This window comes from Rhinolophus hipposideros (assembly GCF_964194185.1).
Source record: "Rhinolophus hipposideros genome assembly, chromosome: 12".
Lineage (NCBI taxonomy): Eukaryota > Metazoa > Chordata > Mammalia > Chiroptera > Rhinolophidae > Rhinolophus > Rhinolophus hipposideros.
In genome coordinates, this window is record NC_138058.1 from 32,233,780 (window position 1) to 32,255,610 (window position 21,831).

Sequence of the window (21,831 nt, forward strand, 5' to 3'; positions counted from 1 at the left end):
CTTTAGGTGTAAAGTTAGATTGTTTATTTGGCATTTTGCTTTCTTCTTGAGGTAGACCTGTATGTATAGCTTTGAACTTTCCTGTTATAACTGCTTTTGCAGCCTCCTATCAATTTTGTAAAGTTGTGTTTTCATTTTCATTTGCCTCAAGGTAGTTTTTGATTTCCTGGTTGATTTCCACTTTGATCCATTGGTTGTTTAGTAGCATGCTATTTAATCTCTACATATTGGGGTGTTTTCCAGTTTTCTTCCTGTAGATGATTTCTAGTTTCATGCCATTGTGGTCAGAAAATATGCTTGATATAATTTAAATCTTTTTGAGCTTATTGAGGCTTCTTTTGTGGCCTAATATGTGGTCTATTCTGGAAAAAGTTCCATGTGCACTTGAAAAAATTTTTAAATCTGCAGTTTGGGGTTGAAATATTCTACAAATGTCTATTAAAATCAAACTGGTCTAATGTGGCATTTAAGCCACTATTTCTTATGAATTTTCTGTCTGGGTGATCTACCCATTGAGGTAAGTAGAGTATTAAAGTCCCCAACTATTATTGCATTATTGTTAATTTCTGTTTTTACAACCATTAATATTTGCTTTATATACCCAAGTGAGTCTATGTTGGGTGAGTAGATATTTACAATGTTATATCCTCTTCTTGGATTAACCCCTTTATCATTATGTAATGTCCTTTGTCTTTTTATATTCTTTGTTTTAAAGTCCATTTTGTCTGATACGAGTATTGCTATCTCAGCTTTCTTATTGTTTCTATTTACACAGAATATCTTTTTCCATCCCTTAACTTTCGGTCTGTGTGTCTTTGGACCTAAAGTGAGTCTCTTGTAGGCAACATATAGATAAATCTTGTTTTTTTTATCCATTCTGCCACCCTATGTCTTTTGATTAGCACATTTAGTCCATTACATTTAAAGTAATTATTAATAGGTACTATGCTTACTGCTTATTGTGCTTATTGTGTTAACTGTTTTTTTGGTTGTTTTTGTTGCTCTTCTATGTTCCTTTCTTCTTTTCTTGATCTCTTTCCTTTTGATTTGCTGGTCTTCTTTAGCATTTTGATTGTGTTCCTTTCTCTTTATTTTTTTGTAGGCTTTTGGTTTATGGTTACCATGAGGTTCATGTATATCCACTTAAGTCTACAACAACCTATTTTCAGCTGATAGGCATTTAAGTTTAATCATATTCTGAAAGCACTACATTTTTACTCCCCCATCACTCTACATTTTGATGTCATGTTTTTTATCTTTTTATTTTGTGCATCCCTTATTTATTGTAGTTATAGTTAATTTTGCTACTTTTGTCTTTTAAGCTTTGTATTAGCTTTTTAAGTGGTTGATTCACTGAGTTTATTATATATGTACCTTTACCAGTGAGATTTTTTTTTCTTTCCTGTATTTTCTTATTTCTGGTTATGACTTTTCCTTTTCTGAAAAGAGAAGACCCTTTAATATTTCTTGTAAAGCCAGTTTCGTGGTAGTGAACTCCTTTAGATTTTGCTTGTCTATGAGTTAAATGAAATAGACATTTAACTATCTTCCAATTTTGAAAGTCACCTCTGTGTAGACTGCATCCTGCATGGTTTCGGCAGGCTGGTTGTAGTCTGGGTGGGCATGTGTGGTGCAGTGCCTGGCCAGAAGGAGTGGGCTCTGGGTGGGACAGCCTTGCATATGAGTACATCCTTGCCCTTCTTATCTGGGCAGGGCTGCCTGGTGTGGGCAGATCTGCTCAGTGTGCAGGCAGCACGACCTGTTGCTTTGTCTGTTGCTTGAGCCAGGTCTGGGCAGGGCTGCTCTGCTTGTGCCTCACAACACCCTCCTAGCTCTGCACTTTCTCTGGATGCAGCAGCCCTGTGTGCACATGCACTATCACACTTTCCTAGTTCCATACCCTCTCTGAGCGGGTCAGCTCCACTATCTCTGCCCTTTCTCTGGACCAGGAAGCCCTGCATGTGGGTACCACAGAGTTTTGCTAACTCCATACTCTATTTAGGTGGGAATCCTGTGTGCGTGCACAGTAGAGGGGCCCCTTTTTATGTATGCTATGGTCCTAGATCCTCCTCTTCCTGCGGGATCTAGCTTCGGGAGGGGTGGCTGGGACGTGCTACAGTGGCCTTGCAGGTTGCCCAGAGAACCTGGATGGAGTTTCTGCCCACTATCCATTGCAGGGGAAACAAACACTGGCACTCCTGGAGAGTTCCCTCAGCTCCGGAGAACTCTTACAGTTCCCCAACCTTCTCTGTGAGGTCTCTCTCGTCTGTTGTTCCGAAGCTGTTCAATTGGCTCTCAGGAGGCATTACTCTAAATATAGGTATACATTCCACGTGTTCTTAGGGGGAGAGCAAGATCAGCATCCTCCTACGCCACCATCTTGGTCCCCCCTCTAGACAATCACTTCATTTAAATGATCCATTCAACAAACATTAGTTCAGGACACAGGGTTCCCTGGCCTTAAAAACTAGTATGACAACAACATAGGCATACAAACAACTAATTCCAATTAGGCTGGCTTAGTGTGCCACATGATGGCAGAAATAACCACTAACATCTGCAAAACGATTCAGAGTTTAACATGTTTCCACATATGTTTCTTAATGAAGCCTCACAACAACCCTATAAAGTACATAAAGCACTTGGCATTATTCTCCTTTGACACAAAGCTCATACGTAGTACAGCTAGGATTTGAACCTCTGGTACTATTGTACTGCACCTTTTCAGTACAGCTTTCTGCTAGGGGCTGATGATAGTGGTGGAAGCATTGGACTGAGCCTGAAAGAATAAGCAAGATTTTGACAGGTGAAGAGCCCGCAGCATTCCAAGGAAACAACATACACAGAAGTCTAGAAATAGAAAGTGTGCAAAGGAACTGCTGGGTTGGTTCCCACAAGGAAGGCAAGGGAAATATGGCTGTGTGGGTTGAAAGCATGGGGAGGCCTTTAAGTAGCTGACTTAGCATCTGTACATGACCCTACAGACAAAAAGACATCAGATGGTTTGGGAGAGAGAGAAGGAAGAAAAGAACATAAATGAAGTTCTTTCTGTGTTTGGTACTTTGCCAAAGAACTGCCTCATAGTCAGGGATATTAAGTTATTAGGTAGTGGTAAAAGGAGATTAGACTTTCATAAGTCCTCTGCGGAACTGGAAAGATGGGTCTAATAGAAGGGAACATGGTAGCAGGCTATCTCCATAATTCCAGCATGAGGGGACAGTTAATGCAAAGCAGCACTCCCGTCTGTGTCTGAAGTGACGATTTTTACTGGCCCTTTTATACTACTCTATTTCCAATGTTAAACCAATGTCCTAAATTATCTTAAGATTTCCTACATATTACCTAAAACTTACCGAATCTTCTGGAGGTCTCTGGATTTTTCCCCAATCCACAGAAGGTCCCTTTTCTTGCAAAAATCTATGAAATAGCTTGCGAAATCCATCAAGGTCTTTTTTAGTGTGCTATGAAAACAGAAGTCATTGTTACAACTAGCAGAATGCTTAATATTTAATAAAAACAGCTATATATTATACACTTAAAATGTCTTTAATGAAATGCTTATATTATTAGAACCATGGATAGAACAGAGTCTTTTTATACCCCAATTTAAACTAAAGAAGAAAAACTAACAGGAACCATGTGTAAAGGAATACAAGTAAATAACCTTCCCCATCTCCCACCAGTATCATGTAATCTGACCACTAGCTGGTCCATGGGAATTCCAAGTGGTTTGCTGTATTTATTCACTAATATCTTTCTCTACTTCTTTTAGGTGAAAATAAATCTTCACCAAGAGAACAAAAAGGAACGAAACATAGCTAATCTCAAAACATTAAGTACAAACTGAAATTTGAAAATGAAAAGAATATCTATTGACTTTTAAGTAGAAAAGTAAACATCTGCCTATTGTGAGACCTCTATTATAGCTGACAAAGTAGTATGGTTCTATCAGAACTGGCTCTTTGGAAAAGGCATGAAGGATTTATGGTTGATAAACTACTCAATTCTAACTGAACATTGGTATCTATTTCTCTACCCAATGATATCAAAACAGAACAAATAAAGTATAATTTTGTTCTGATTCTTTCAGACTTTAGAAACTTCGTAGAATTAGAAAAGAAAGACAATGGTTTTACGATGGCCAAACACTGAAAATCCTTAATTGTAGAGCAATCCTAATTATCTTTTTTTAATGTTCTCATTACATCTTATGCTTATTTTAAGCTGGATAATCAGCATCAGCAATAGCAACTCAGCATGTAGATGGATGAAAGCAAAAAAACACTGTAGAGTCCTTACCTCAAACTCATGTGATGGTGCTGTGATGAGTATTTTTTCTAGTTCCCTTTTCACAGATAATTCTAGCTCTTGTCGAATGACTTCTTGGAACTGAGAAGCGCCATCATGAGACATTGCTTTGCTAAGATCTTAAAACAAAAATGTAAAACCACCAATTGAAAAATCAAATAGCCATTCAAACAGCTGGTAAACTACAACTGGTTTATTTCTGGTGTTCCAGCAAATGCAAAGGGTTCGACCCTATAATCCCATCATCCTCTCAATGAATTTCAGTAATGTCAACTAGTTAGGACTATGTAATCACATGTGCTCAAATTTGACTATTTGGCACATCAATATGCTTTACTAGTATATACGAAACAATGAACACTTTTGGGAAGATGGGGCAGGTGGAAGTAAAAGGATTCATCTTCATGTGAGTACACAGTTCCGTCTCTAATGTTTCCCTCCTAGCCATCAGAGCTGGAGAAAAATGAGAATGCTTGGAATAGTGTTAATGAGGGTATGTTCTGTGGAACATGCCCTTTTGGAAGCTGAATGAAAAGAGAACTGAAGGGGTCCGGCAATTTTGTAGACGCCAAAGACTCCTTCCTCCTCCAGGCCAGATGAAAAAATTTAAGGAATCCTTTCCATTTTAGAAGGAGAGCACTGCAGCTTCACACTCTTTACTCAAGAAGAATCTCTTGAGATATACTGACAGTTCCAAGGTGCCTCTACTGCTCTGGCATCAAAAGTTTCACTTTAAAAGGAGAAGGACACAGGGCTGCCCCTCCCCGCTATGCCTCAATTTCAGTCAAGACTTTTCAATGCTCATCTGTGTCAGACAAAACTATCAGGGCTTTTGGCAGAGTTGGGCACCTCTGTGACAGACAGATCTCCCTAAAGGTGACAGAAATGCCTTTTAGCTGAAAACCAACAAAAACAGAAAAATACAGAAAAAAGAAAACATCCCAGTTCCAAGTACTTTGGGAGAACAATGCCAACACAGATGTTTCACACACTTATCTAGATAGCAATTATCCTGTCTTTTTATAAAAACAAGGGATGATCAGATTATTGTTCACCTCCCCCTTTATCCTCAATACCTTGTTTTATAAATGTAGATTTGTGAAGCTTACGTTCATTTTGTTTGATAACTAATTAGTTCTACAAATATTGATTAATCTAGTAGAAACATATTTCAATAAAGATACAAATAATCCCCTATGCCATAAATTCTTTCATGTTATCTGGACAGAAGTAAACATTTATATAAACAAAATTAAAGCCAACATAATCAATTTTAAGATACTTTTGAGAGCAGAAATTAGTAAATTATGTTAACTCCTGAGGCAATTTATTTCATGCAGACAGATTCTCCCTCTCCCAATTATCTAAAAATATTAAAAAATGAGATACTTAACATAGCTCTTCAAAAATCTTTTATACACACTTGCCATCATATTATACCCCAAGAGAAAAAAAACACAAGGAAATTTGTTGAGAACACACAGGCTAATCCTAAAATAGCCATTTCTAACTGTATTCTTTTTACAGGCGTAAGCCACAACACAACTAAGTTTGTGGATTCCAGTAAAACTACCAAAGTGACCCAAACTGTGGTTCATAAATAACTTCTTTGTGAGCCAAGAAACACATATGTCTGTGTTCCATCAACAACCTAAAGGTATGTTTCAATTAGTAAGAAGCAATTTGATTATAATCTGTAAAAACCCGTGACAATGGGTGCGTGTAACTATGACAGGTAACTAAAAACTCGAGAACATTTTAAACTAGAGTTAATGTGACATCAGCCACACATATTCACCCCTTGGCTGATTTAGCTGTAATTTACAATCTGTCACAAATTAATTCCCCCACTCTGCCACACATGGATACCTGGGATGACTCTCCCCAAATCCTGAAGCCAATTCCCACATTAATGTTTAGAAAATAATTTGGAAGAAAAATCTACTAAATATAAAACCTCTAACTTAAGGAACACACATGAATTGTTTGATTCTGTGTCAGAATGATTAAAATAGATCAAGAAATTACTATATAATAATTTTTAAAATAAGTGGGGCGGTTTTTGGTTAGTTTCAAAGACATCTATAGACTGCTGCTTTGTGTGCTGTAGATACTGAAGAGCAGCATTCACAGTCACATTCCTAAAAACTAGTGATGGAAACATTTAACTTACTTTAATTTTGGACAGATGCCAAATGAGATAAAACTAAATGCAACTGCAAAGTTTAAAAATAACTATATAGCTGTCTATGAGCTGTCTATATGACAACAGTCCAAAAAAAAAATCAAAAATAACCCAACAAACTTTAGAGACTTTCTCTGCAGAACAGCTTATCAACGTACATGACTTAAGGTTAAAATGCATAGAACCCATGTCACTATCCTCCCTATCAAGTCAAACTAAGCAAGGCTGGCTGAAAGACTTATATTTAATACTACATGTGATGGTTGCCAGGTCCAAACTTCAAACACTGATTCAAAACAACAACAACAACAACAACAACAACAACAAAACTTAGACACAGATTCAAACTCCAGTCATGACCAACAACCCTACCCTTTATTCCTCCCACGTCTCTGACAGCACAAATGCAAATGAAAAACAATTTTGGATTCCTTCTACCCCCACAACACAAAAAAAGAACATTACAATAAGCCTATCTTTTCTACTCCATTCCCTCTCCTTTCCCTGAGCAAAGTGCTACTGTGAAGTTCTGTTTTTTAGTGATTAGAGAATAAGGACAGGCTTTTAAGGAATAAAGAACAATCAAGAATAAAGAATAAGGAAGTGTGCTTATTCAAGAAGAGAGTCTATTTTAAGCACCTGGCACAAACCAGGAGGCACAGAGCTAGAAACCATTTCCCTCTGCAGTGACCTCCTTATCCATCCTGAATTTTTAAGAAAGGTCTGGAATTTCTGGTAGGAAAAGAAATACAGACCTTATAAGCTTTCTTGGACTTACCATTCTCAGGTTACACTTCTGGCAATAACAGCTGTGATTCTAATGGAAGGTCAAGTAAAGAATTCCATGAATAATGTAAGATTTCTAACTTTCTAAAATGTTTTGTCCCTCACTTCCTAGCAATAGAGAAGTGATTCTCCTCGAATTTAGACAGAGAATGAATTAAGGATCAAACATTTCATTCCCTCAGTCATAAATCAAAACATTTTTAGAGATGAGAGGGAGCATTTAATTTACCCTCCACATTTTACAGATATGAAAATGAGGCTGAAATAGTTAAATGACTTATCCAAGGTCATAGAGCAGGCTAATTATGGAACCCAGAAACAAAGCCAGTTTATTCTGAGCCCGAGCCTAAGTCAGTGAGGTGAAAATATCTTGCTCATTTTTTCCTCTTAGTCCAACTCTCTTTAATCCATGGCACAAAATCCCTAAATAACACTCTCCTACAAAAGCATTTCTATCAGAATGTCTTCTTATATCCAATGGGACAGACAGAACACTCCCTGCCACATAAAACTGGGCTAACTAGAAATGTCGTGGTTGACTTCATTACAATTTAATTTGGGATATGTCTGGCAGTAACTATTTCTAAAAGGTTTCCTCCCCACTCCAATTTCCTAATTCTTCCTTGTTCATAAGAACTAAAATTTCAACATTCTGGAGTTTTCCTCTATCTAACTGGAGCCAACGAGAGAGAGAGAGAGACAGAGAGAGAGAGAGAGAGAGAGAGAGAGAGAGAGAGAGAGAGAGAGAGAGAGAGAATCAAGAAGTAGGAGACACTCAATCTAAGGAGTAATTGTTTTCATTTCTTGGTTCAGGTGTTTCGATTCATCCATTTCATTAACTAAGAAGTGTACATAATATCCTTCCTGGACGTCCTGATACTGGCACAAACCAAACAACTTCGCTTTCTAAAGGAGAAAGTTAGCTTCACAGTGCAAACACGAAAGGCTACAGAAAGAACACCAAGAGCAACAAAGACGGTGAGGAGCTGTCGCCCGGCCACCACTCACCATTTAGTTTTTCTGATCAGTCTCAACCATCCTTGGAAACCCACACTGAGATGTACCCAAAGTCAGAGAATTGGAGAGCTCACTTAATCTTAAACTGGGAAATGACTTGTGATACCAGTGTAAAACTCCAGGAATGCAGCAGCCACTGGAAATAACCAGGAATGAAGTGAAAGACAGATACTGACTAGATTTATAATCAGTTAAAGCTAAACGTCCTCTTCTGGGTTCATACTGTGTAGACCTTTAACCTCAGTTATTTGTGAATACTCTGCCTAGAAAAGCTTTTCTTCTTTGTATTCCATTACCCAGTATTTCCCTACATCTTTGTCTGGGCCTGTTTCTATAACTGACTCCTCTTATTTTCCTACCCCCTGGATTTCCTAAGATTCTATCCCCAGACCATTTCCCTCCCCATTACTCCCTTACCAAACTCCCAAATATGTGCCTCTCATCCTGATCATTTTCACGAGTTGCAGGCTCACATTCCCTAGTCCTCTATACTTTTTGCACCTGGCTACTCAGCGGGGCACCTCAAACTCAACATGTCCTAGTGGTCTAAACTAATTCATCTCCCTGCCATCCATGCATTAACATTCTCTCCGTCACTCCTGGGGGACCTAGAAATCTGCCACATTGGCTCTTCCCTCCTTTCCCTTCAACATTACATCCAATCCAATACCACACTTCTTAACTGAATCATCACAGTTCCATTCACTGCTTTCCATTCCTGCTGCTGCTACCTTAATGTCCCTCTCGTTTTCACTCTCCTGGTCGTGATGATAACAGCTGTCTAACTAGTCTGACCATGTGTCACTCTAATCTTGTGCTACCAAGAAGAATGGATTGGTCCCCCTAAGCTGCAACCCCAACCATATTGCTTCTCTTTCTCATCTGATAGAACTTCATTTGAGGGGAAATACGTATACACAAATTCCTTAGCCAGGCATGTCTTAAAAACCAACTTGAAGTAGTACCCTTGTGAGTAGCCAAAACCAATGAAAGTGCTAAAGCAGAAGAACGCTTAAAGGTTGCAATTTCCTACTCCATTTGCGACATCTCAGTAGTGCTTCTAAAACTTTACTGTGCATACAAATCACCTGGAGGGCTTGTTAAAACACAGATCCCTGGGCAAGCGCCCAGAGATTCTGACTCAGTGGTTCTGGAGTGGGAGGATATGCATTTCTCAAAAGCGAATGCTGCCAGTATTGCTTTGAGTAGCTCTGATATAGATTATATTTCATTCATCTTAATATGTTTGTAGCAGCCATGCATTGTTCTTCTCCCTACCCCAATGCTATTCTATCACTTATTCTCTGCCCCAAGGCCATGTGCTTCAGAGATGGCACCAGGCCCAGATTTTAAAGCCTTCCCAGTGACTGGTTTAAGCATGAAACATAATGCGTATGATTCTGGCCAGTGAGCTACAAAGAATTGTGGAGAAAGGCGTTCCTCAATGAAAAAAAAAGAGAAGAAATGGTGCCTTTTCCATCCCTGGACATAATGTGTCCATCCATCTTGTTTCTTCTTCCATTTAGGGACTTTGAATGAAGCTGACCAACAACGAGATAGATATGCTTAAAGAGAGCAGAGCAGAAGGAAGGAAAGACTGACATAATCTTTGTATCGAATTAACCAACCCTGGAACAGCCTACTTCAAGATTCATGGATACAAGTCCCTCATTTTTTAAGCCAACTGAGTTGGTCTTTTCCTGCTCCATGAAATTAAAAGCATCTTAACTATTATAAGATTGTTCCAAAACATCGCAAGTGTCATCCAACACTTTTAGAAAAGAAGAGGCAGAAAGGAGGAGAAAAAATGAGAAGTTAATAGCCCAGTATGAATTCCAAAATCATGAGAGTTATCCCAAACTCCAGGAAACCTGATCCCTCAGCCCCCAGAGGCTCCAACTGTGACTTGAGTGAGGAGCTTCTGCTATTTGGGGAATGGCATTCCTAGTGTTCTAGGTGGTCGTTTCTGGACATTCAAAGAGGCCTTCCTTTCTATCACAACTCTCATGCTAAGGTTTTAACCACTCCTGCTTCTGTACTATATCAAACACCTCCCAAACTCGATTTCTTTGCTTACGTGCCTGTCTATAATACTTTAAGGGTACAAGCCATATTATATTATTCAACTTGTACTCCCCAACACCTACCTCAGCACCTGGCACAGTACAGGCACCTATAATGTATAAATAAACTGGAGATTACGACTTAAATTCTCATATTAGTGGCTTGAACAGTCACTAATATATAATTAGTCAGAGTTCAGTTTAAATGTAATCTCCTAGAAATCTTTCTAAACTAAGCAAGTTTGCCCATTTATAAATTACATGTTGACACGGTAGATCCTTGTACCATACCACTCCTTTATAACATCATACTTTAAAAAATTTACTCAACATCTATTTCACCCAACAGATTATAATCTCTAAGAATAAATCATGTCTATTTTGTTCATTGCTGGATTCCCAACTCAGAGCTTGAGACATACTGAATACTCAAATGGTCTAAACTAATTCATCTCCCTGTGCTTATTAAATCAGTAAGGAAGAGCCTATTGTGCTAGGTATAGATAAAGAAGGTGGACTCCAGTCTTCTGGAGGCAGTGCCTGATAAGGCCAAACGCAAAGCATTTGAGAACCATGGTTTGTGATCATGGGGAAGAAAAACAGAGCTAAGAAAAGGATGGGCTGTATTCTGTGTACATGCGGTCCCTAAGGCTTCTCAAGCAGAGGCTGATTTATCAGTCAAGTATCAGGGACATGGTCAAAGAAATTCCAAACTGGTAGGCAATCTAGACAAAATAACCTCTAAATTTCCTTTCAATTTGTATTACCTTATATAAATGTGAGCATGTTTTCACTAACTTTAGAGATTAAACAAATTTGAGCATTATATTTAGATTTAGGAAAAATATGGAAAATTATACTCCACATCATTCAATCATATAAAATCAATTAGTTGATTTTATATGATCAATTTTATACTCTTTTAGTATTAAAGTCAATGTTGATTGTTTTATATTGTAAATTATAGTGTAACTATTTACATTTACGTAGATTTTTAAATGACTCAACTTTACATACATATGAATGCTTAATAAATGCATTTTGATAACAAAAAATAAAAAGGCATCAGGCTTTTGAGAACTGTTCCAATACTCCAGTACTGAATATACAGAGCCACCTGCTAATTGAGATTTTTGCTAATCATGCACTGCTTGTTTTACAAAAATTTTAACTGTCAGAATTTATACATAAACGAGATTTCTCATTAATAATTAAGAATAACCCTGCTCTCATACAATAGAGTAGCTCTTAAAATTAAAACAACAGAACATATCACTTCTGGAAAACAGAACATTCTGTTCTGATGGAAGAGATGTGTCAACTAGTTAAGTAAGAACACCTTTGCATTAAGTTTAATGGATGATAAATAAGGAAGAAGGCATGCCAAGGGGTGTATCACATTCATTTGTTGAGAGGAGGGAAAAGGGATACAAAATAAAATCACCATCAAAGACCAAAAAGTTTGGCAGGCCCACCCTATAATTTGATATATGTGCACTAAAATAAAACTTTGAAGCTCAGAAAGGCTTTAAGGTCACTGAGTCCAATTCCCTTATCTTGGAGATAAAATGGGCAGAGAGATGCTGACTAAGGAAGGACACAGTGGCAGTCTGAAGTGGAATCTAAACCCTGCTGCCTAGTGCCCTGCTTCTCCTTCCTGGAGGACGGTCTCCCCTTTCTTGGTTACAGTGTATCGTACATGGTTTATCACCTCCAGGTGTGTGCCATCAAATCTGAATGGGAACTGGCAAAAACCCAACTGTGTCTATTAGGTAGGGTTAAAACTACACATCAGAATAAGCATTCTCTTGTGCTCTTCAACTTTTCCTTCTATATAGTTTATTTTCTGGGAAATGAAAAACTTGAAGAAAGCTTTTATGCCTCTATAAATATTTTATTACCCAAGCTAAGCTTTTTACCATTGGCATAAATGAACCCAAAACAGTACACAGAACTGTGTTATTTGTTTTCCTGAACTCTTTGGAAGTTTTAAAATTGTAGGCAGGGATATAACATACAGGAAACATCACATCAGCCTTCGCCAGGGCCGCGACCAGAGGAAAATACAAACTCCAATCACCGCGTCTGCAGGTCTCTATTGCTAAGGAGCAAGTGGAGCTATCGTTAAAGGGAGTGTCCCCTATAATAACACTGTTTACAAGTTGGTGACTAAGAGTTAAAAAGTGGATTAAGCATAATATGACTATTTCATACACATGAATACAATGAATAGTATTTAAGATATAAGTTAAATCACAGAGAAACAGGGAACTCGATTTACATACGAAAAATTAAAACATATTTAGAAGTGTTTTGGAAAATGAAACACTTTGTTGTTTATGTAAGTTAATTGAGACAACATAGCCAATTTCTTGATGTTTCTCAACAAAAACGATCCTTAATTATCAAAATGGTTTGGGGGCACAATCAATTTCATTTGGCAATGACTGAGAAAAATAAACGATGGGACTGTTGGCAGAGGCAGAATTTGAGCCCTAGACAATTACTCTGCAACAAAGTAAAGGAGATGCCTGCATCACCAATCAAGAAAACTAGGAAACAGCCTTCAAATGAAATATTATCCCCTTTCTCCCACATAAGCCCAACCAAAAAACACAAAGTTTAGTCTCTTTCAATAGCTTAGCAAGCCAACTTTCAACGAATAAGTTAGGAACAGAAAGAGGCATGCCTGGTAGTATAATTTCAAAGATCTGGACATACGGTTTCAACTACCAGTCATCATGCCTTGAACAACTTATTAAATTACTCAAGACCAAGATGTCCACAATTCAAACACTAGTATCCCAAGTTTAAATATATTTTAGAAACTGTAGGCTGTGTCAAAAGAACACCAGTCTTTAGAAAAACTCTAGCTTCTAACAAGATCCTAAGCAATCAAAAGATGGTTCAGTGAATCATTATTTCATTCACTAAATCTCAAACCCTCAGCTCTCCCCCACAATTTTATTCTAATATTCCTATACTATTCTCCACTGGCATAAATTCTGGCTATTACGTAGAATAGCATTATAGAAAGTTAGCATAGTCAACTCTTAATTATTTATTTTTTACAGATAATCCAGAATTAGTTTGACTTTCGAATATTTATTTATATTAACTTTTCAATAATGGATATATCTGACTTTCTGGGCGCTTTCACAAAAAGTACCAAATACAACTTAGTGGAAACTGGAAAATTATAGTATATTATTCTTTTACCTAGGACATTTTCAGTATTAGGCCAACGAATGTTCCTCACAGAAAATTAAGTATCCTATTATTTTAATTAAAGTTACTATAATCGTCTACGAAAAAAATAACAGAATGGTCTCTGTAAAGCCATATTACAAGAAAACACCTACTGTACAAAAATTAATACCTTAGAGTATTTCCTTTTAAAATTATTTTTCAATTTATCTTCAGAATATTAAAATGGCACTACTGAGAAGTGTACCAGCTAGTATTTCTTATTTCTCTAATGTTCCTCATCAATTTCTTTTTTCCTCAGTTGGCTTTCACAAATGAAAATCATCCATCTTACTAGAAGAAAGATCCAGTTATCAAGAACAAGGCAATTTAATCAGAGAGATTACAAGGTTCACATTGGAAAACAAAGTTTTCATCAGCTCAACTATTTGAGTTTCTTTTCATTTTCCATTTGTAACGGTGACTCTGAATTTAACTAATCCCTCTCTCTCTAGGCAACATAATGAATCCTAAGCCACATCTTTAAAATGAGGACCGTGCGTTAGTCATCGCTTTGCTACCTTTAGTCCTGCCTCCAATCCATGCCACAATCCCCCTGGGCTAAAAGCATCCTAGTCATCTAAATAAATCAGCAACAGGCTAAATTTGGTCTAGGATTTGAGAAAAACCAGGCCAAGGTCCGACCAGGCCCAGAATGCTTCTCCTCCCTCTATTCATCGGAGGCCCCTCTAGTTATAATTAGCTCAGCTAATCCTCCCTGGCTAGTTGCCATCTACCAAACAGGAATCACCGGAAAAAGTCTTAAAAAGAGAATTCCAACAAATGGGAATGTTGAGAGGCCTCAAATATTTTTTAAGTGAACACAGGTATCAGATGGCTTCCCCTGAAATGTAAGAAAGTACCTCAATTTAAGAACATTAAGAGACATTTTTTTATATAATTTAGACAGATAGTGGCCTATTAAAAACAGCTTTTTAAAAAAAAGTTCCTCTAATATTATAGTATAAGCACATAACATGGCCTTAGCTGGCTAGATGACAACAGACCCTGAACTATTTATAAGTTTCAAATCTTGTAGGGCAATTACCCCATAGCTCTTAGAACTTTTAAAAAGCAAAGTCCATAATGACACCAAATGACAAATCTGGCAAAAAATCACAGCTGCTAATTAACCCTAGCACTTCCAACTGTGACAAGGAGCCACTTCTCACTCAGCTAGTACTCAACATTTATTTAGAATAATTGGGGGCCCTGTAACAACCCCTGGAGGGGAGAAAACTAGCAAATGGAGAATATCACAGGCAAGTAGAAAGTGACCTGAGGGCAGAATACACCAAACCATGGAATTATGCCCTAGATGCACTCAAAAGTCTTCCTATGAAAAAGAATCTTAAGTGTCTGAGGAACACAGACTTGGGAGATACCCAAAGAAAGTTGAACCTTCTTTTAGCCAAAGAATACATACTTAGAACTCTCCTGCCTATTGACATTAAGAATTTTTATTAATTGAACAATTCTACCTCACAACTTATGGTCAAAGCACTTGAAAATGGAGATGCCCAGCTTTCCTATATAGCATATTGCCTAGATTTGGGGGAAGAGATTCAAGCTAAATGTAGCAACCCCAAATTCCACTGTTCAAAAGCATGTGTATGCAAAACAGTTATCTTCTGAATTTCAAGTCTCCCACCATAAGGGATTCATTAGAAATCCCAATACAGTGCAGTGCATATTGTAAGCACTCAAAAAATTTTTTGTTCACTGGACTGAAACGAAAACTGTCACCAACTATGTATTTACATCACTGTTCAAACTTTCCCTCTCTACCCCCACCCCTTTTTTTAAAACAAAAAAACAAAAAACATATCACTCCCAAGTGCTGGGGGTATGAACACCAAACCTGGAATAAGAAAATAGAGATCTGTCATACCTGCCTTGTTTCTGTTTATTTCTGTTGATGACATGTGATTATCCTTATGGTGGCAATGCTATCTGAAAGGCCACTATCATTTTAAGAAACAAAAGTAAAAATTACCTGCCATCTAATATGTGACTAGTACATTCACATAATTCATCTCATTTCAACTTCTCAGTAACCCTGTGGCATAAGTATTAATACCCAATGTTTATGTAGGTAGAAACTGAGGTTCAGAAACGATATGTGTCTAAGGTTACCTGTTAGTAACAGGGTTCAAACCTAAATCCATACCCCCTTACCTTTCTCAACACTTAACATCATCTTAAGGAGTGTTATTTGACAACAAAAAATGTAGGCTAACCTACAAAAAAAATACAAGGAAAGTGCTGACTTTCTCATTTGTCATCCACAACAAATTCTTTTAGATCATCAACCACTTCAAGACACTGAATTTCCCCCAAGGATGTAATATTATCTTTGTCCCCAGGGAAGTGACAGTCTGGTTGGAGAAACAAGCCATTTAGATAAAAAGTTTTAATATAAGAGGCAAAAGGTATTGGAAAGGACAAGGGTATTAGATACATCTACACGTATGAATTTCAGTGCTTACTAGCTAAATGTTGGACAAGATACTTAAATTTCCTCTTTTGTAAGGTCATGATAAAAATCTACTACCTTGCAGGGCTCTTAGAAAGCTTAAATGAGACAATGTATGAAAACAGAGGCCTAATATTTGTTCAGTCTTTCCCCCATGAAATGGTGTGAGCTAAGTGTCAATGAGTGAAAATACCAGCAAGTGATACAGCAAAGATGAAACAATCTGATCTGCTACAAACAAATTCAAAAACAAAAATCTCAATCCTTACACTGGAAAACTGGTCTGTAGCTGACAGCTGAGACATAGGCCAATTAGGTTTATTATTTGTAACAGCAACAGAGTTAATTAAACATATAAGGGGTTTACACTTGAAGTACAAAATTTAAACAATGATAAACAGGAGCACAATCATGTTAATTTGGGGGGATGTCATCTTTTTGTGCAAAACTGCCAATTTAAAAGGAAAACTACCATTTAGAGCAAAAGTGGATGGCAACTAAACTCAAAGCTGGACTGAGTCATGGAAAAGTAGTCTGAATAAATCTGTAGTTTAGTTAGTAGTAATTAATGTACCTATGACAATTTCCTGGTTTTAACAAATGCACAACTTTCCTATAAATTCAAAAGTATTCCAAGATAAAAAACTTATTTTTTAAAAAGTGGACGACAATGGAAAGGAATGACAACATTCACAACAACTCTTAGGCACTTGATTTAGAATCTCCTGAAGACAGTAAGCCATTAATAGCAAAGGCTGTGAATTCAGTCAATGTGCACCTCTGTAAGCTATTCTAAAGCATAACTACAAGCCACATCTGGAATTTAACTAATATTCTTAGTTAGCTTTTAAACAGAAGTGACTTGTCCACTTTTATCTAGCATATTCTTGCAAAACTTTGGCTTTCTGGTAATCAAATTTTGTAGCTGCTGTTATAAAACCAGCAAATTTCTTGCTATTTTTGACTAAGACATTTATTTAATCAGAACGTAAGATGCATCTCATCACATATAAGGTATAACATGAATTTGAAAGTCTAATGAGAAGTGACATTTCTGAGCTTAGTGTTAAAAAAGGCAGGCATGAGAGTCCCGTCTGTTTCCGTAAGGCAGGCAGTCAATTTCTTAATCTATTGCACAAAAGTCAAAAAAGAGTTAAGAAAGTGCTGTAAAATTTACTACGGCATTTTTATTCCCAGGGTCAAACGAGGGCCATTACTGACAGTTTTTTAAAAATATATCTACATTTATTGAGAGTCACATTAAGTGGTTGTGAACTTTACTTGCTATGCTCAGCAAGATGGCTAAAGCTTTCACACTCCCTAACCCCTTCTATTAAGAATTTACAGGGCAATTTTCAAATTTCAAAGAAACCTTAATAATCTTTGCAAATTTCAAAGAAGGAAAAAAATAAATACAGCAATGCAGCAAAGTCATTTCTCCTGCTGAAATGACCTCCAGCTTTTAGGAGCTACTCCCGGTTTCGCAATAAATGAATCTGAGACTCAAACCACGTACACACAAACGGAGTAGGAGCTGAGAACACCAAAGCTCTTTCCCCCAACAGTCCTGACAAAACCCACCTGCCTTCCCTCAGCCCTCCCAGTTGCCCTGTCCGCACGGACAGTTACCTTGACTTCGACCAGGAAAAGAACAGGGATTATTAATCAGCAGCCAAAATCCTGTTTTATCATCATTTTCAGCCACTATCCCGGAGAGCCAGAGTGCTAACCTGATTTTAGAGAGGCATAACTAAACCCAGCAGAGCACAGGGGTATAATCTATACGTACCTGAAATGCCACCCAGCAACTCAAATGTCAGTTTAACCAAAAGGTTTCGCCAAGAGTACCTCCAATGAACATTTCCACTTCCAAACGACCCATCAACCCTCCAGAGTGCTAGTACCCAAATTCGACTTGAAGCAACCCGGGAGATAAGAAGCAGCATGTCTTACCTTGTACAAATCTCGACATTTTAGTGATTTATTAAAATACTCCGGCTTATGTATATATTAATTTCTACAGAAGTCACGCTATCAGGCAGTGACTTCCTCCTCTGCTTTAACAACCGACGTGTTCTTTCTCTTCCTAAGTTTAGCCACTTAAGGGAATATTTATTCAAAGCGATTAAAACTGCCTCAAAAAAAAAAAAAAAAAAAAGGAAAACCTCCACTTCCAAAAGCAGAAAGTTGGTGCGACTGAGTCTGCTTGTAACTCCTGCCGACACTGCGTTCCTGACACAGGCGAGGGCCAGCTGGAGACTCCCGGAAAAGGTAAAAATCACACGAACTTAAATTTCATCAATGAAAGAGGCGGATCTACAGAGGCTATTTCACCGCCCCCCCGGTCCCCACGCCCTCCGGGGCTGGACCACAGCGGGCAATGGAGGGCCGCACCCCCTGCTCTCCTCCAGGCCGTCCACCCTCCAGCCGGTTACTCGGAAAAACGGTCACCAGCGGCCCCGCCCAAGCAGGGATCGGGGAGGACGGGGAGGCCGGCAAGGGGTAGCAATGCAACCATTTTTACCAGCCCATAAATATCCAGGGACTAGGAGGTGCTAAGAATTGGCCGCGCGGGCGGGCCGGGCCTCCAGCTCCCCGCCTCCCCGTTGCCAGCGGCGGAAACTCTGCCGCTGCATTTTCTCCGGAGGGAGGGGCCGAAGGGTACATCGCCCCTCCCCCGCAGGGGACACTTCAGGGGCCTCCGTCCGGGGGAGAACGCGTGTGCCGCCCGGAGTTCCACAGGCTGGAACCCGAGGAGGCCCCGACCCTCCTCAGCACACCTTACAGTGCCTCCTGCCCTGCGAGCTTCCAAACCCCAAATTCGGCCTCCAGGGCAACACAGCAGATCCGGGAGAAGGGCTCTACCCATCCCAGAAAGGGAAACACACCCCCCTAGGGGGTGGTGGGAAGCCCGTCCCCGCCCCTCCCTAAACCGCCACCGAGACCCACCTTCCTCCTCTTCCTTTAGCAGCTGGGAAATTGGGGGCGTTTATGGCGCCCCAGGAAGAAGGCTCGCAGGCTGAGAGAATGTCACCCCAGAGGCACCCTTCTCTCTCCTTCTCTCACCTGATACATGCACACCTTGAACCCCTCGCCAGCGGTCGCAGCCCAGCTGCTGACCCCCTCAGCCCACCCGGCTGCCGGCTCCAGACAACCAAAGACCCCACTTTCTCCTAAACAGTTCCCCTCCCCCTCCATTTGGAGCAGCCCCCCTTAATGCGGAAATGTTCCTGCTGCGCAGACGGACAGGAGCAGCCGCCAGTCGGGAGCCGAAGTGGACGCAGGGCCTGGCCAATGAGACGCGCGGAGGTGGCAGGGGGCGGGGAGCCCGCGAGGAAGCCCAGAGGGCTAGGCGCGGAGCCAAACGCGGGAATCCCGCGCGTGGGAGCCGCACTTGAGGCGCCGCGGCAGGGATGTTTCACCAGTAAAACACCTAGCTTTCCACAGATACTTTAGCAAGGGAGCGGGCCTGAAGCATGAGTGGTTATTTTGCACTCTGTAAAAGTCTTCCCGCTTACCTGAGGTTGAAGGTAAATACCTGTCCGGCGGAGAGAGCCTGAGCTCCCCACAGCACCGGCCTGGAGAGAACCCAGGCCTTTCTCAGTAGACACAAACTGTACTCACCACGTCAGGTCTGAAGAAGGTGAAGATGCGTTCAAGGATTAAGCAGTGAGATGCGTGGGGCCCACTAAGTGGAGGAGGGATTTGGGGCGTGCGACAGTGCCAAGGGAAGGCTCTCCCGCCAGAACCACCACCTCCGGTTCCTGTTCCTGTAGAGATGTCTGTTGTGATAGGCGTTTACTGTGCTGATCAAAGTGGAAATGGCCTAAGTGACCCTTCGAGAGATGCTTACCCTTTAGTAGATTCTTGAGGTCCCCAAGGAAAGAGGATGTTAAAAGAGAACGGTTGACAGTGGCGTGGGGACGGCGAGAGGGCCAGCCTAGCACTCGCCCAAAATCACACGTGGTTGTTGCCAGCCACGCCCCCCACCCCCGTAAGTCTCAGCGTGTCTGTCAGTGGATGTGATGTCCGGTTTTACACCTCAGGACTCAACCAGCCTGCATCAGGACGCCTGAATTGTCAGCACTCTCTAAGGTGTCTTCAATAAACCAAGGAATTCTAGAAGAGTTTGGACAACACTAATCAACCAAGGTAAAGTGAGATTTTTAAAAATGACTCCTTCTCTAAACTTTAATATTTTTAGTGCCACATATTCGTATGGAAATGCTATTAGACAAGTAACACAGAAAAGACCAGTGATTAATTTGTCGTACTAGAGAATGACCACCCTTGGGACTATATTTCTTATGTGAAATCCAAAAAGAGTACACCCCAAAACCTCTCCGCTATAAATTAATTTTCCCAAATAAACCAAAAAAGTATCAAAAATCCAAATGTCTACGTGTTAATAATGGCATTTGGACACTGACGATCTTAATCAGAATCTCCACATCCTTTATGTACAGTAGAGAAATCGTTCCAGCTCTAAATAAGCAGTATTTATCAATCGGCATTAACACCAAAATAAAGTACCACTAAAAGATGTGGGCTTGGTAGGATTGCCTGCAATAGATAAACGTTAAAGGGCAATAAAGAGTCTTTGATTATACAAGGTTTATTGTAAGAAGGATGATGAGTTATTTCCTACCTTTGCAGATTAAGGGAGAGGAAGTGAGTCTTAATTGCAACAAGAGCATTTGGTAATACCTAAGAATGACATCTTGATTTTATGAGTGATTAAATATTGAGATGGTGTACCAAAGGATGTTGAACATTTGCTGCCTCAAGAAATCTCCAAAAAGTAAATACCTGTCTTCAATAATTAACATTGTAACCACCCAGAGACTGGCTGTAGAGAAGTAATGCTCTACAAGCTATATTCCCATATTTTTCTAAGTAGTGTCCTGTAAAATGTAATTTCTTTATACAGTGGCTTAATTTTTAATTCTGAGCTCCCAAAGATTTTGTAAAAGAGCCTCCCACTCCCTCAGAGCCACTAGAAACAACCTCACTTGACAGATCATGTAAGGTTAGGGAAGAAAGATCACGGCCACGGAGCAGTTTCAAGTCTGTTTAGAAGGCGGACTTGAAATATATTTCTCTCTGTATTTATATATTTAATACCTGAAATATTGCTTTCTTTCTCTGTATTGAATCCTTTTCTTCATAATACACTACTATGGAATTCCTCCTCAAGATGATATCCGATATCTGTATTGTCAGAAATCTGTAACATGGATAGATATATTTACAGATTGAACCTTGGCAGAAACTTGGAGGGCATCTAAAGGAGGATGAAGATGGGGGAATGGGAAGGAGTGTGTGTGCAGGGATAGGTTGGAATGAGATGGATTATAAACCAAAAAGAAGACTGGAAGCCAGTTTTTTACTGGTACCATATGCTACCATCCGAGGATGATATAAATTCTGCCTATAATTTTCTCATTCCTTTTTTCTCCTTCCTCATAGAAACTTGAGAAAATTCCCATGTCCTGGCATGTATAACAACCTTGCCATATCTTTTTCTTTACATAGGAACATTCTGTCAACAACAAGGACACAAATTGCTACTGCTCTATTTCTAAGCATCCTTTTTTGTGTCTTTTCAGATTTAGTGTTTGGCACAATTTCTGGTACGTAGCAAACACTCATTAAGTACATACTGAACGACCAGTTTAGCACCACCAAATCTTTTTAACTTGCAGTATTGTATCCTTTTCTCTACTCTTTTTTTTTTTTCCTTTTCTCTA

The 21,831-nt window shown here is 39.3% G+C and overlaps 1 protein-coding gene across 3 annotated transcripts in view; it reads right to left on the reverse strand.

Moving 5' to 3' along the window:
• Positions 1–19,318, reverse strand: part of UGP2 (UDP-glucose pyrophosphorylase 2) — a 37,570-nt gene extending 18,252 nt beyond the window's left edge. The window contains exons 1-3 of one of the 3 annotated variants that reach the window (XM_081069334.1): positions 19,031–19,318; positions 4,300–4,427; positions 3,354–3,461 (exon numbers count right to left, since the gene is read on the reverse strand). In XM_081069334.1, coding sequence (XP_080925460.1) covers positions 3,354–3,461; positions 4,300–4,413 — 222 coding nt within the window. In that variant the 5' untranslated portion in view covers positions 4,414–4,427; positions 19,031–19,318. Of the gene's footprint in view, positions 1–3,353; positions 3,462–4,299; positions 4,428–18,034 lie in introns of all 3 variants that reach the window. The other 2 variants (XM_081069333.1, XM_081069335.1) reach the window with 2 other exon arrangements.
• Between the last annotated feature and the right edge of the window lie 2,513 nt (positions 19,319–21,831).